The sequence below is a fragment of the Orbicella faveolata genome, unplaced genomic scaffold (genome assembly GCF_042242905.1).
Source record: "Orbicella faveolata isolate gen_17 unplaced genomic scaffold, um_ofav_v1 contig_12, whole genome shotgun sequence".
Lineage (NCBI taxonomy): Eukaryota > Metazoa > Cnidaria > Anthozoa > Scleractinia > Merulinidae > Orbicella > Orbicella faveolata.
In genome coordinates this window covers 5,065,001-5,080,288 of record NW_028301539.1, presented here as the reverse complement: position 1 = coordinate 5,080,288, position 15,288 = coordinate 5,065,001, and the positions used below count along the sequence as shown (strand labels likewise).

Here is a 15,288-nt window from a genome sequence, read left to right as displayed (position 1 = left end):
ACCGAGTCACCATAACATTCCATGTGACGTGTGCAAACACATTCGCGCGACGAATTACATTTGGAAAAATTGTTTGACTTCTGGGCCAACTATCACTCCAGCCGTCGTTATAGATATATTTTGCAGAGGTGTTCACCTCTGCGCCGTCTGTGCTGTTAACTGTAATAATGAGGTGCTTGTAATTGTAATAACAGTTATCGGATTTTGTAACAACGCATTTATCCAACTGTTTTACTGACAGATTGTCTTGTTTCGTATGGTCGTTTAAAATTTTAATTTTTTTTTTAATTTTTCATGCATATAATAGAGCAAAGATCTCGTAATATGAAGTTATTTTGTAATTTTGTATTTTATAGGTTTTTGTAATTTTTCCTTATTCGTTTAGGTAACACTCTTGCATATGCAGGATTAGTTTTCGCCATAGGGGTAGGCGCGGGAGTAAGAAATACTCTTTGGGGAAACTGAAGTACTGCTCAGCAGCTTTCTGCACAGTTATTTTAATTTTACATTTTGGGATGAGGATGATTTTACATAGCACAAAATAGCTATGACAATTTTCGACAGGTCTTACCATTTTGGAAAACTGTTATTGTAATTTACAATGAGTATTATAATCTTGGGTATAATTCACCACCATACAGACGTCATATACCGGTCAGATGACTGAAAAAAAAATTAATTCCCATTGAACTTGTACAGTAATAGCCACGTTCGGCCTGACAGGGTTTTTGAAGTAACTTATTAAGAGCAAAATATGTCATCTTATATATAGAGTTTGACAGTTTTTGGTTTAATGGATTTAAGGAGTCAAAACCAGCTAGTAATCTAAACAGGTTATCTATGGATTGCAGAACTAGTTTTTTTTCCCTAACAGAATTATACCTTTCAACCTACATTGGCAATTACACATGTTCGCTTTTCAAGCTATTTTTTTTGCACAAGAGACTTACAATCGTGGAAAAAAGTCTTGAGGCAAATTTGCACTTTTGGCGCTTTTCTGCACATGCCCTGCGTCAGTCGTGAATACAACATACAAAGTTGAAAATTAGTACCTGCAATTTCTCCTGGTTTTCAACGTTGTATTGGGTGGGGAGGGGGAACAGCAACGCGTTTTTAAAAGGATAGCTCGAACCTAAGTTGTAAAATACAGATAATTCGTTACATTACATAAGTGTCCAAAGGACCTTTGTTCACGATTGTAGGTTGGGAAAGAAATTAACAGCAAGTAGTTACGGTAAACTCTGATTTATAAAAAAGTTATTCCATTATTTTTCAAAAAAAATCGTTCAGTCAATAACTCGGGAAGGGTAACTCTAATTGTTATATTGATGAAGTATATTATTCTCTACCATGTACTTCAGAAAAAAACCCAGCATTTTTCGTTTCAGTATTTGTATAAAAACAAGTTTTCATCTTATAAAAATAAGTAAATAAAATTAAATACATTTAGTGAAGTTAACTATAAAAAAACATCTCTCTTTCGTTTACAAAAAAGACTTGAAAACCGCAAACAGCCCACAGTTTTGGAACTGCATTAGCAGCTCAGTATAAAAATATGTCCCTCTTTGTATCTTTTTTGGTTATTCTTGACTTTTTGTAGGTGACGCTGAAGAAAACAGTGAACGAGATTGCTCCAACACAACCAAGTCTGCAACATAAGAAGCTTGTTGATATTAATATATGGTCCTCGCCACTGACTGTTGCATTATTCTGGCAATTATGATTCTTCGTGATGTTCTTTCCATGTTGCAATAATTAACCAAAGTTCTGCATTTAATGCTGGTTCGTTCTTATTCACACGTTGGTCATGGATTCATGTCTGTTCTCTTTACCTCGACTTACAGCATTCTAAAATACTGTTTGTTATCTTGTATTACGATATTTCGACTTCCGCCATCAATGTTTCGTGAAACACATATTGCAGCTCGTCCATCAGTACTGCTGGAAGAGCGGTAAGATGAGATCTTTGAATTCTAGAAAAAGACAAAATGTTTTAACATAAAATGTTATTGAACTAGCATCAGGTCCGTATCGTATTCGTGTTAGAATTCGCTTTTTTCAAGCTTAGCTTTAGTTGGTCTTTGGCTTAGGATATCAATGGCAAAAATACGGCAAGGGGCCCATAACCCCCCTTCTCCTGCCCCCTTGTTGGAGTTAGAAAGGACCCACTCGGCACCCCTTTTCCCCCCAAACAACAAAAAGCTAATGTTCACTTCGTTCCCCCACCATCCCTGTCCCCCTTTGAGTACAGGGCGACACAGCTCTACGAACAGTTCCGACGGGCATCCCCTGGTACCCCCTTGGGAGTTCGCATATTTTCAGTCACCTCGCACAAACCTTCAAAGTTGACATGTCCATCGCCATCAGGATCTGCCAATTGGAGTATTTCCGCCAGTTCACTTTCTGTGATAAGGTCGGATCCTGGGATTTTGGTCAAAGTATCCTCAAGCTCGTGGAGTCGGAAGAAACCCTTCTCCTCTCGGTCGAACACTTCGAATGCTTCTAACAAATCGGAATCACTTTGATGCGAGGACTTGATTTTCGTTAAGATCTGGACAAAATCCATGAAGGAGATTTTGCTGTCTCCTGTATGAAACAGAAAACAGGTTTAAGAATTAATCGTGGGAATTTCCAGCACCCTATACAAACATCAGGCATTTTGATTCATACAGAGGAACAAAAATGTTTCGGGAGTGGGGATTTTTTGTGCTTTGCAAAGTTATCTTCAATAGGATGATGTCGAGTTTGGGGATTATTTCAGGAAAAATCACCTTGCAGCACCTGTCCTTCAAGTCTCAGCGAACCACCTCATATTTATTCCTTTTGCTTCGTTAAGCCATGTTATAAAACAAAGCGATACCCCTTACCTCCTAATCTAAACTCTGTGGCAATGACATCTTTATCGGTGGATGTGAGATTATAGCCAAGTTGCCGACATAACTCCATCATTTGTTTCAGGGATATTTTGCCTTTGCCCGCTCTGTCATAGACAGAGAATGCCACTTTCAATTCTGAAAAGTAGCAGAAGTCAAACGAGTTAAATTTACATTCAGTTTACTTCGACGCAGCCCGTTAGCCTGTTCCTTCATTCGTAGAAAGTAGGAACGTACTTTAAACATAAAAAGTCGCCTGCTTTGTATCTCGAGAAAAGTTATTGACTTGACTTTCCACACTCCAATTAATCGATGAGAGCTGAAAGAAAATTCATTTACCATGTTTTATATATGTGCACCACGAGAGAGCTTTGCAAAACTATTTTTTACCATGCCATGGAAAATACAGTGGCCAGCACAATTAATGCGACATACGCGCCGCGCACGACGGGAAGGTAGGATGAAATACCGTCGAATTTACAACGGTTTTCCTTTATTCTGATTGGCTGTATTTTCTATGGCGCGGTATAAATCACTTTATTCACGCCTCAGCCAGTGAACCTCCAGTGATTATCCGGTCAGCTTTCTTGCATCCTCAATTTATTCTACTCAGGTCGATGTGAGGAAACGAAACAAACACTTATCATTTGAGTAATAATTTAGCTTGAAGATCCGAATCGGTCTAGCTTTATAAATCTAACAGGATAGTCCATCACGCCACAAACGATTGATTTTAATTTTAATTTTATTTTGGCTTGAGATGAAGTTTCGTTATTTCTTGGCAGATACTATACCTTCCAGTTGCTCGGCAGAGAAAGCCCTCGCTGCTCTCCACGCACTCCTTTTTCGCATCCTCTCTGAGGTGTCGTTCTGCAAAGCAACACCAACGATAGTAATACATATGTTACAATCCACATCCAACCTTGCCAAGTCTATTTTCTTGCAAGAGGCGAACATGAGTATTTCTACTCTCCCCGGATTGGCTGCAAATCTACAGAAGGTTACCCTTAGTATTTTTATTGAGTTGCCTTAACAGTGTACTGGGACGAATTGTAGTGGAGGCACTGTAAGATTTATCAAGCCACTGCCCGAAAATACAGCATGAGTTTAATGCCCAGGACCATCCCGGATGTAAATTTAATCGCCCTAATTATCTAAGTCGAGTCCTTACGCGTCTCTCGGGATAAGGACTGATGATGCTGATGATGATGACAATGATAATGATGATGATAATAATGATGAATCGAAGTCGACGCCAATATACTACGCGTAATTTTCCTCTCAGCGCTTCTCACATTCTCCTATATTTGCACGCATGAATTATCGATCAGCACGCGTGAATTATCGATCATGATAATTAATTAGTGGTAATACAAGCAAAAAGTACCTCAGAGTGATCTGCTTTTTTAATGTGAAATCTCACTCGTCCGTCTGCTGCTTTGATTAGATCGAAAGCGGATCTTAACGGAACGTTACTCACATTCGTACCATCAATCTGTCAAGGAAAGCAATTAGATCATTCATTCGATTTATTTGCTCTGTTGTTTTTTTTAACTGAAACATCAGTTTGGATATATAGAATTTTTACCCAATAAAAGAGAATGAAAGACGGAGAAAGAATTAACTAAAGGAGGCTGACTTCACGCAAAGTCAAATGAATACGACTGTTGATAGAGAGAGATTTATCGTAACCGAAGGTTCATGCACTGTCCAGAGCGCAGGGTATGACAAAGAGGCGAGAGATATACAAAGTTTTAAAATGAACACCTTCAATATCTTGTCCCCAGGCCCAATAGCTTTATCCAGTACACTGCCTCGTTTGACCGCTGTTATGAAAATTCCCGGATCTCCAGGTACACAAGGTCTGTCTCGTCCACCGTTGATCTTTAATCCAAGCTTACCAAGTCGTCCTGATAACAAAACGTGTCAAATTTAATCGCTTTCTATCTCCGATCAATTGCTCATCTTATTTTGCCGTTATACTGTAAATGGCTGGTTAAAACCAGGCCACTGAGATGAGCATCGTGGAATACGATCATCTGAAAGCCGGAAGGTTTTAGTCTTAACGAGTGAAATAGATCTTTATTGACGTATCTTGAAAAAGCCAGCCTAAAGATCTCAAGTCTGTCGTTCGTAATCTTCACCTGGCTCAGTTAACTATTCTTGTCCCTTTTTGTTTGTTTGTTTGTTTGTTTTTTTTAGTTCCTCTTTTGATGTTTGACTATCTTATATAGGGTGATGTCTTTAAATATTTTGGGGAGGAAGGAAAGGAAATTATGACATCATTGTAACAAAGCAAATTTCAGCACATCTCGCCTTATGTTACAATGTTTAAGAGGCGCTTCGTTAGCTCAGATGAACACCTTCCCGATAATAATTAGACTATCTATACCTTTAGGTCCAGTTGAAATTTCTACAATCTTTTCGTTCTCCCCTGTCTCCTCATCTTCAAACACTCGAACTTCCCTATCGTCCTGAAAAGAAACGGCGCGAAAAATTGAAACATTTACAGGTAGAGCTAAATTTATAACTGCCCTGCTTTACAATAGTTTAAGCTGAAATCTCTTCATACAAAAGCAAACAATTGTCAAATACTTGTGAAATGTTCGTGGCTAGTCTGACGCGGCGTTTCGTCTCGGCCAAGAGACTCTTCAGAGACCTTTAGAATTCAAAGGCAAACTCGTTGAGCATTACGCCCAAAGTCCCGTTCGCAAATTCTTGATGTTGACAGTCTGGCCCTCTATCGCAGAAGGATTCCCAACCGTACGTTCACGAGTTAAATTTATACAAAAGCAAACAATTGTCAAATACTTGTGAAATGTTCGTGGCTAGTCTGACGCGGCGTTTCGTCTCGGCCAAGAGACTCTTCAGAGACCTTTAGAATTCAAAGGCAAACTCGTTGAGCATCACGCCCAAAGTCCCGTTCGCAAATTCTTGATGTTGACAGTCTGGCCCTCTATCGCAGAAGGATTCCCAACCGTATGTTCACGAGTTAAATTTATACAAATTCAACGAGTTTGCCTTTGAATTCTAAAGGTCTCTGAAGAGTCTCTTGGCCGAGACGAAACGCCGCGTCAGACTAGCCACGAACATTTCACAAGTATTTGACAATTGTTTGCTTTTGTATAAATTTAACTCGTGAACGTACGGTTGGGAATCCTTCTGCGATAGAGGGCCAGACTGTCAACATCAAGAATTTGCGAACGGGACTTTGGGCGTAATGCTCAACGAGTTTGCCTTTGAATTCTAAAGGTCTCTGAAGAGTCTCTTGGCCGAGACGAAACGCCGCGTCAGACTAGCCACGAACATTTCACAAGTATTTGAAATCTCTTCATTGTCTTTAGTAAGTGCCATGTAAGATACTGTTTTTACAGCCCGTCTACAGTAGTCCGAGGATATAGCTGCTCGGGATTCAGTTCAAACCTCAGACCGGACGGTTGTGGGAGCTAAATAGAACATTCTTGAACCAACCTTTAGCACGGGGATTTTCCTGATTTGAATCTTGGCGACTCTGTCCGTTGCACGTAACATGTTAAAGAAAACGTGCTGAGGGACATTTGTTACATCACAACTGTTAACCTGAAGAGAAAAACCCAAATCTGCTATATAGACAACTGAATAAGGGAAAAAAACTGTTCTCTAAATAGTGTAATTAAGTTACTGTAATATGGAATGTCACTTACATTGGTAGTAAATCGTCCCTGGGACACTGATGTATAGTAATGCAACAAACCATCTGTGTTTTACAACTGAAGTTTGAAAAAGGACGCTATTCTTTTAAAGTGCGTTGCTGTTTTCCCCTCCCCACCCAGTACAACGTTGAAACTCAGGGGAAATTGCAGGTACTCTTTTACAACATTGTCTGTGAGGTAGCTGGGAGAAGGCTAGGCAGGTGAAATTCAGTATTCGCGCACGACTGTTTGTCTAGCGTGCGGGCAAATGACCCAAAGTGCAAATTTGTCCCAAGACGTTTGTCCATGATTGTAGTTCTCAGGGTTTCTCTCTTGCTCCCCTGAGAACGCATGAATTAGGTCTCCCTAAGTGTACATCACTGAAGTGTCTAACGCAGTTAGTTATTTATGTTACGAAAGGGTGCTTAAAATTTCAACCAAGATATCTTAAGGTTACTTGAAGATGGCTGTGTAATGTATAAAACAAGAGAAATGCAGCTTGTAAATAGCAAAAATCCATTTCGTGTCAATTTCAACATGCTGTGTTGTATTCATTATCTTTCTTTTCTCGCATACCTTTAGAATATGATCTCCGATTTTAACTGTCCTCTGTAGTGAGCTACCTTCTTTTATTTTTTTGATAAAGATTCCTGTGTTTCCATCGATTGACTTTTCATCTTGACCACCGTATATTTCGAAGTCAAGAGGCAAAAGTTGTCCTAAAGAAAGAAGATAAGATTACCTAGATTAGAGAGAGAAACGATCCTTTGTTGTCTTTGGCAGGAGAGATAGCCAAAGTCACCCTCGAGTCAACTGGCCTAAACCACCAAAACATGTTCTGGTTTCTGTGGCAAGAACCAACTTGGCTGAAGTATTGCCACTTCCTCTGTGTGGAAAACTAGTAGATAGGAGATCATATAGCACCCTCTCCCTCTCCCCTCAATATGAGACAATGAGAGAGTAAGTGTCATGCTCAAGTATTCAACATAATGAACTCGTCCGGTGCTCGAACGCAGGCTGCTCGATCAGGTATCCACAGCGCAATTTATCGGGCATACGTATAAAATTATCCCATAATAATCAACTACAAGAAATTAAGATACGTCGTCAACCAATTTTAGTCTTTTGACTCTTAACTAACCTCTTAGTCCAACAGCGACTTCGACGTTAACTTTGTCGTCTTCGTCCAAGTTGGGTTTTATTTCTTTTTCAGATACTTCAGTTCCTCTCCCTGAATCGCTGTTGTCATCGTCAAAGCTTAATGTCCCCCACGATACCATTTTTGAAGAGCCCTGAGAAACCTACAGAAAGGCAAAGCGGATATCTTCTTTCCGAGAACGACAAAGAAGAAATTCTTGGTTGACCAGTTAACAGACAACCATCAGCTAATGGACTAATAACGGAACAACTCCTTGATCGATTGGCAGTCGGACTGACCGAGTGACTTAACCGATTAATTGATTAATTGATTGATCGACTGACACACTAAATGACTGACTAATTGATTGACATATCCAGACTGACGAACCGATACTGAGACTGACTGATCGATAGATTGATTGATTCAATGAGAGACTGACTAATGGACTGACTGACGTTCAGACAGATCATCTCATTGATGGACTGACTGACTACTCAGGTCAGCTGCTTGCTCAGCTGGCTAACAGCTCTAAGTTTCATTCATCACTGAATTCCGGCCCCCGCTAGCCTCCCTGCTCCAGAGAAGAGGGGAAAGATAGGGAAAAGCCCGGTCTGGATAGAGTTAACTTTTATGAGTTCTTTTATTCATGAGAAGCTAGAGACTCGATATTAATGCTAAAGCGGATTTCAAATCCGCATTTATGGAATATTTTTGGGGATTAAAATCAAGTAAGCTGTCAACTCCTATTGTTTCGAGCGAGGGCTCGAACTGACGAAATGAGCTTGAAACATATTCTTCAGCCGTAAACACTGATAACGTTAATTACATTTCTCTCATCTCTTTGCATGTTCATAGGTTATTAACAAGGTGACGAAATGTTTCTGGTCTATTCATGTTACATGGAGAGTACAACACATATGAAGGTTTTGCACAATGAGGTCGTTTCATAGGACAGTCGTAAAACAGTGACAATCGAAATAAAAATTCGTGGTGTTTGGTTCCTTTGTAGAATTTGATTGCGTCACTTGTCAAGGCATTACTTCGATCTGTTAGCTACGATAAAAAATTGTCGCACACATTAGTAAAGGAGATCGAGTAACATTACTTACCTCGTCTAAAGTGCTCCGCGATATAACATGTATCAGTGCGAAGTTGTCAGCAAACCGGAACATGTTCTCAGCCACGTGACGAGACACATTTCGTACATCAGCGTTGTCAATCTAGGATGGCAACACATCAAATGTCATATACTAGACTTAGGGAATAAAAATTTAGGTTTGAACGGGATAACCTATGAGAGTTTTGTATGTATTTTTTCCAGGCTATACTTTCACAACTGCCAAGGTTGTGTACATAACTACAATGATCTTTCATGCATTTAAAACATGATTACAAGCTTGCACATTGTTGAAATTTTTTCTTTTGTTTTGCGTTTCACTTCCGTCAGATTCGCCGGAAAGTTAGGAAAAAAGTATAAACCAAAGTAATAAATTAATTCCCTTGAGTATTATGACCCCGCTTACATTTCCAATTAGTCCATCTTCAGGAGAGGCTTAGAGACCAAGTTAAAAGTGCGCGAAGACGAGGGTGAGTGTTTTCCAATAGCATAGGGAACCAGGTCCTGATGTTGATTTTAATACAAGTAGAAAAATTCATTTTATCTTGCTTTGATCTGCGCAATATTCTTCTTTCAAATCAAACCGATGCAACTTGATTGCTACATCACAACCTTATCATATGTTCACGATAATCTTACTGATTGAGTTTTACTTAACAAAAGGTTTTGCAACATCGTATGATGCAAATAAAGCCAGTTGTTGTAAATGGGTATGGTGAAAGAGTACAAAGAACTAATATCAACACAAAATAAACACCTTCACTGAACTCGAAGACTTTTAATTAGAGCCTGCATTTTTCACTTCATCATTAAAGTTTCAAAAACCTCCAGTCACTCATAGTCTTTAGTATTCACAAAGAATCAGCTGACCTTCGTTAGTTGACATCCAGGGCCCAAGAGCCCATCTGCCTCGCTTCCAGGCTTTACCCACATGATAAAAAGTCCCGGATTTCCGGGAATATAAGGTTCGTCATTACCTCCAGCAATCTCCACATCCGGGTTACTGATTTCTCCTGATCGATAGCAAAGAAGAATATTTTAATATATTTGACAGTACACAGCCTGCTTGCTGGCTTGGTCTCATAGCAATCAACGGACATTTGATGTTAGACACGTCTATGATAAGTCTATGACATCAATAATGAATGTCAGCGGTAACTCGGCCAAAGGAAAAAAGTCAATCTTGCAAGACAAGGGATAAAGTAGTACAATAGCTGATCAATAGCACTTTACAATTGATTGGAAACTAAATAAGAATTATTCATAAAATTATTAATAAATAAGAAATTAAACAAAAACACTCAATACATTAAAATACTTTAAAATGCTGACCCAAACAAAAACGTCTTACGGGCGTTCGCTTTCGAAAACACTAGGTGACGAGTACTACCCTCGACCTTAGACTTTTTCTCTAGCTCTCTTAAACCCTGAGGTTTAGCCTTTTTACTCAGTCGTTTATAATTAATGCAAGAATTTTAGCTTTTCTTTTAGATCACGCTTACGCGAAATTCTGGTATTAAACCCACTGTGAAAATGTAAGCATTTTGGTTCAAAGGTTTTGTAAATTCTGGAGACTACAAGTGCTATTTGGCAGCCATCATTGGCTTCCTTTTTGGAACTATAGATGATTAATGAATCATTAGTTATATCAATATGATCACCAAGTTATTCTCTATGTCACTGTTGTGTGATCAAACTAAAGTTTTGCTTGTGTCGCAAAGCGCGCATTCTGGAGGTTAGATATCTTTCGGGCGCCGTCGTGCGGTATTCGACATCACTCGTAAATTTTCAACGTCTGGATGCAATCAACAAGAACAATAACTCTAATCGCATTGATTAAAATTAAATATAGGAAAAGATGTACATTTTTCGCTTTACGTGTCGAGTCGATGCGAAGTGGGAGAGATTGTTTCTCAGTTAAGTCATCTAAGCTACAGCCACTTTGATTTATTGACAAGAACACTTTCTGAAAGCTTACCTCTCGGCCCAACGGATATTTCAACACTGATCTCGCCATCCACGGAGTTGGTAAAGGAATGTTCCTCGTGCTTTGGGCTGGATGAAGCAGACTTCAAAAACGCTCTGAATTTACCCCTTCTAACTGCCATCGTGTGCGCTTCGGGTTATCACGAAAACCCGGCTACAAACGAGTCACGAACGAGTCATCACCTAGGAGGACAAGAGCAAATATTTGCCAACAAGCAAATCAATATTAAAGTAAATAACTACATTGTGCAGCTGCTGTTATATTCGCATTTGTTATTTAACGCACGAATTTGAACTTCGTAAAACGCAGGCTTACTTACAATTTTACTTGAATTCCAACTTTTTACGGAGAGCTTGGCTTATGTTTCTGGACCGCCTTCCTGTCTCGTTGCAAAGCAACATTTTCTAGCAGTTCTATGACGTACGCTGATTTGCAATGGGAATAGAACCTTTTGTGCAGGCTAAAAAAAGCTTGACGTTGACGTTATATTGTTCTTATTCTTCTGTCTTTTGTAGTTTGTTAATGGACTCGCAAAGTGAAGCACCATTTGCATAAGTTCCGTCTTTGGTGTTCAGTCAGGCAATTAATATTTTGATTTCTCGCCGTTTTAGCGGTGTCAGCGATTCTATTTTAAAACTTCTCCCACATTGGGCAATACACTTAATTTAAAATAGTAGTAAAAGCTTAATGTGTCTTAGTAACTTACCTGTCGAGCCATTTTCTAGTTCTCCTTGATCGACCTAAATGTTCAAGGGTAATAAATAAACAATCAAAATTTCGGTTTTCAGCATTTGCGGAACTTGGACAGTTCCCGAACCGTTCAAGGGACCATAAGTGCTTTTTCAGTTATTCGATGCAGGAAAGCTCTGACTGGAAGTAAATGTTGCCAGTTGGTCTCAAAGCACCGCAGAGTAACCATTTTCCAATTATGACTGATGCAATTGCACGAATTGCAAGGATATCGGTTTTCAATTAGTTATCATAGTTTAGCAAAATAGTGATTTTTATCGGTTTACAGGCGCAATAACTCCGCACGGGATTTAAAGAGAATGTACAAGAAGTACTTTATTTTAAATCGCGAGACGTTTTCCGTAACCCGGACCTGAAGCGTTCCTATTTTCGGACCTACAAAGGAGCAGCTTCAGTTTTGGAACCGTTCCCAGGTCCCTAAGTGGATCACTCCCTCGGGTGAGCTTTATTGACCGGTCTGTTGGGGCGCAATTTTGGCTGTGCTCACACAGGATGGGTCGTGCGTGGACACTTCTGACACCTCTGTAAAATTAATGTTTGCGGGTGAGAGTTTAAATTAGAATTGAATTGAATTGAATTCTTGCCAACGAGGTCGTTTTACACAGAACCTTTCCTTATGTCACAGAGGACCGGTCCAGAACCTGTCCATATTTATAGTAAGAACAGTCTCGGACAGCATTAGATCTATTCGTCCCGCCGGTGTGGACATATACGGCCAAAATTGTTCAGCCGGAAGAACGAACTTCTTAAATGATTACATGGTGTCAGACAGCTGACATGAGAAGCTATGAGAACCTACACAGCTCCATACTGCTGGAGCTGCAATTTGTAGGTCGAAAATTTGGACTGGACAAGGACTAGAACTTGATAAACGCAACGGAAAGTCCGGGCCAAGTGTTCAGTTGGATCAAATCCATTTGGTCCGTTGTGAACATAGCCCAAGTGAGCATGTCTTCGCCGAGGCAATAATCTTTGACAACTTTGTCTAACAGCTAACAAGTACAACCTCAGTTGATGAGGAGGACTAGCAAGTGTTTAGCTCCTTGTTATAAACACCTTGACAAATTTAGTAACTCTAGTTGATTTGTCACATTTATCTAGCGTAAAAAAAATAGTTTCACAATCACCATGAATACACACAACGGACAGTGCTACTATAAACTTATTCAAATGTTTATTTAAACAGCAGCGTATACGACACATTAGAAGATCTTAGAATTGGTTCCAGAAATCTAACAGTAAATTGAAAGCCTCTCTTATCGTTTCATATTCTCAGCTTTTGACAAAATGTAGCTGATATACAATATCCAGTTCTCGACACTTCTTGATCATAGTATTGTTATAAAGCAAGTCACACATTGTTTAGACTAGGTCGAGTTTTCAAATATGAGTAAAGACTTCATACTAACCTATCAACAAATGTCGTGTTACCCGTGATTCAGTTTTCCAAAAGGGCCTTTTGATCAGTCTTTTGTTTTGGAAGATAAAGTAATATATAAAATTTAGCTAAACTTAGTTTCTTAAAATTTGTGTTCTTGACTATAATATCTCTGCTCAATCTATGTTTATAAAAATTCTTTGTTTTAGATTTTTCTATTCTGGCACACAAAAAAGATTATTTGCAAACAAGAAGTTTATATTCCAGAGACATCTCGTTTTTTCACAACTATTACTTGGAAAGTTCGTTTCCTCGGATCGTGAAAGCTCGTTTATGTTCTTTCAGCGGGATGGCAAATGTTAAGTGACTTTCATCTCAGCTCATATAGCAGAGCGAAATATGTGATAACCACGCCAGTTACCTGAAAAAAAGAAAATATTCACTTTGAAATGTTTGTGATAAGAAACTTGACAAAATTTACAGTGTTACGGTAATGTTGACAAGTGTTGAAAAGGTATTTTCTGTAAACAGAAAATTAAACATTGGCGCTATTTCTAGGGTTTTGAAACTAATACTACATTTAAACATATGATTTTCTCTGTTCTATGATGTAACTTGTCTGATTGTCATTGCATTCATCTCGCACATAATGTCACGCGCAAAGCAAAACGTTAAAGGTACCTTACCGTAACAATCAACGTTTTGGTAATGGGTACCAGTCCTCCCGCGGTAATTGCAACGGGGTCTCCATTTAACTTTGCCACGAATAGCATCAACTAAACAAGGAAACAAATATTAAAAAAGGGAAAACAAGGAAGTTAATTCCAGGCTTAATGTGCTGCGTCATTGGCGAGGTACTTATGCGTCACAGTGCCCCTCTTTCAACCAGGTGAAAAAAAGGTGACTAACAAATTTATTGCTGGGGGAGGGGGGTGCCCCTTGGAGTGAGGGGAAGGGGACAGAAATATTTCTAGTTGCATGATGCTGTGAAAACCGGGAAAAGGTCAGCAGATGGCCCACCTTAACCTGGCTCAGACTTCACTTTTGTAATGTCTTTGTTTTACATTCCTTTGATATCTAAGCAAAGGCAATTAATACAAAACTACAAACGTTTCCTTAGATCGAAAATGTTCTCCCTTTGTGGAACAACACTGCTGTAAGCTCTTGCAACATACCTCAGTATGTGTATCCAGATCAACATTGGATATCTGAACTTTCTGAACAACCTCCGTGAAGGAATGAATCTGCGATGCAAAGAAAAGTTTACCTTAAATGGTGTCAGCTGAACCTGGAATCGTAAGAATGCCCTGATCGATTTAGAAGTCATTTGCCTGCCAAACAGAATTACTTTTAAATTCCAGGAATTCTCCAAATATGTAAAAAAAGAAGCAAAATTAAAGAGGTATAGTTACAACTGTGAAAGAAAGGGATGCATGGCAACGACCACCTAAAAATACAAATGGTCAATTAAATTGTTCTAAGGTACGCCGTCCGTAACGCAACTCCCATAATCAGTATCAACGAAAAATATCAGGTTTAAGAGGAGAAAATGGTGATTAGTGGTTTGTGTGGTTAGCGTTAAATTCTTGGTCAAGGCCTTACTTCCGTCCAGGACCTCAGTTAACTCTCTACGAGTATAACTTTGTTCGCTCTTATGGCTTGCGGTTATTTTAAAATAGCCTGCTAGTGATGTGCAGTGCTTTCCCTGGCGCTAGCTCGAGGGTACTCCCTTATATGGAGTATATAAGTATGTGCGGCCCCAAAGGGTGTTTGGCCGTTTTGGTCATAAAAAGGGTATCGATTTTGGTCTCAAATAGGGTATGGTTTTCTGCGCTCTTGTCTTGAATTCGTATTATTTATAAGCTACTTTTTCATCATTATCGACCATCAACAAAAGCCCCTCGCAATGCCTTTAACATCGGTCTGAACTAGGGAACTAATTATAAGGCAGGTCATCAAATTTTGGTCAGGTCATAAATAGGGTAGGGAAAATCACAGATTTTGGTTTTAAATAAGTTAAGGGTTTTGGGAAGCGGGCCGCACACCCCCACTCGATATTTCTTAGAGTACCCCCCGCGGGCGCAAGTTCCCTTCCTTAAGTGAACCTTTCAGCTGGCTCACGCTCGAACGGCGACGATTCGAGAACAATGCGTGCAAGCCCTAATCATGTCGCTAGTGTAAGACAATCCTACTTACTCTGCTGTTTAACTGCGCCCCAAGGAAAGACACGCCCGCCATCATGAATGAAACGGTTACAAACCAAAATGCTAAAGTTACTTGAGTCGTCACGCTGTTAGTTTTGACGAATATCAAATTGTAGAACAGAAAGCAGACCAGAGGAATGTTCGTGACATAAACAGCAAGAGTCAAG

The 15,288-nt window shown here is 39.4% G+C and overlaps 2 protein-coding genes across 3 annotated transcripts in view; both read right to left on the bottom strand.

Annotated features, from left to right (window-relative positions):
• Positions 1-481: 481 nt before the first annotated feature.
• LOC110063642 (uncharacterized) lies at positions 482-11,242 on the bottom strand. 2 transcript variants are annotated; one of them, XM_089282189.1, is made up of 14 exons: positions 11,109-11,242; positions 10,781-10,971; positions 9,673-9,815; positions 8,795-8,905; positions 7,686-7,845; positions 7,121-7,263; positions 6,345-6,452; positions 5,266-5,347; positions 4,641-4,783; positions 4,261-4,368; positions 3,668-3,743; positions 2,868-3,011; positions 2,338-2,586; positions 482-1,973 (listed from the first exon to the last, which is right to left on the bottom strand). In XM_089282189.1, exons 2-14 carry the CDS (start codon positions 10,908-10,910, stop codon positions 1,933-1,935), a joined length of 1,638 nt encoding a protein of 545 aa, XP_089138315.1. In that variant the 5' UTR covers positions 10,911-10,971; positions 11,109-11,242; the 3' UTR covers positions 482-1,932. The 2 variants fall into 2 exon arrangements, with proteins under 2 accessions (XP_089138315.1, XP_089138314.1); XM_089282188.1 differs by lacking the exon at positions 482-1,973 and having other exon boundaries at positions 2,249-2,586.
• Positions 11,243-12,683: 1,441 nt separating this feature from the next.
• Positions 12,684-15,288, bottom strand: part of LOC110063561 (uncharacterized) — a 4,638-nt gene continuing 2,033 nt past the window's right edge. The window contains exons 2-5 of the mRNA XM_089282186.1: positions 15,114-15,288; positions 14,093-14,161; positions 13,604-13,693; positions 12,684-13,338 (exon numbers count right to left, since the gene is read on the bottom strand). The exon at positions 15,114-15,288 is cut by the window's right edge and continues 973 nt beyond it. Coding sequence (XP_089138312.1) covers positions 13,288-13,338; positions 13,604-13,693; positions 14,093-14,161; positions 15,114-15,288 — 385 coding nt within the window. The 3' untranslated portion in view covers positions 12,684-13,287. The remainder of the gene's footprint in view (positions 13,339-13,603; positions 13,694-14,092; positions 14,162-15,113) is intronic.

Excerpts from the sequence above, each read along its gene's own strand:
- LOC110063642 (XM_089282188.1), bottom strand. The coding sequence starts at position 10,910 with ATGGCAGTTAGAAGGGGTAAATTCAGAGCGTTTTTGAAGTCTGCTTCA. Across the intron at positions 4,784-5,265 it reads AATTTCAACTGGACCTAAAG|GACGACTTGGTAAGCTTGGA; the intron begins GTATAGATAGTC and ends TTTTGTTATCAG. Across the intron at positions 3,012-3,667 it reads CTCTGCCGAGCAACTGGAAG|AATTGAAAGTGGCATTCTCT; the intron begins GTATAGTATCTG and ends GCTACTTTTCAG.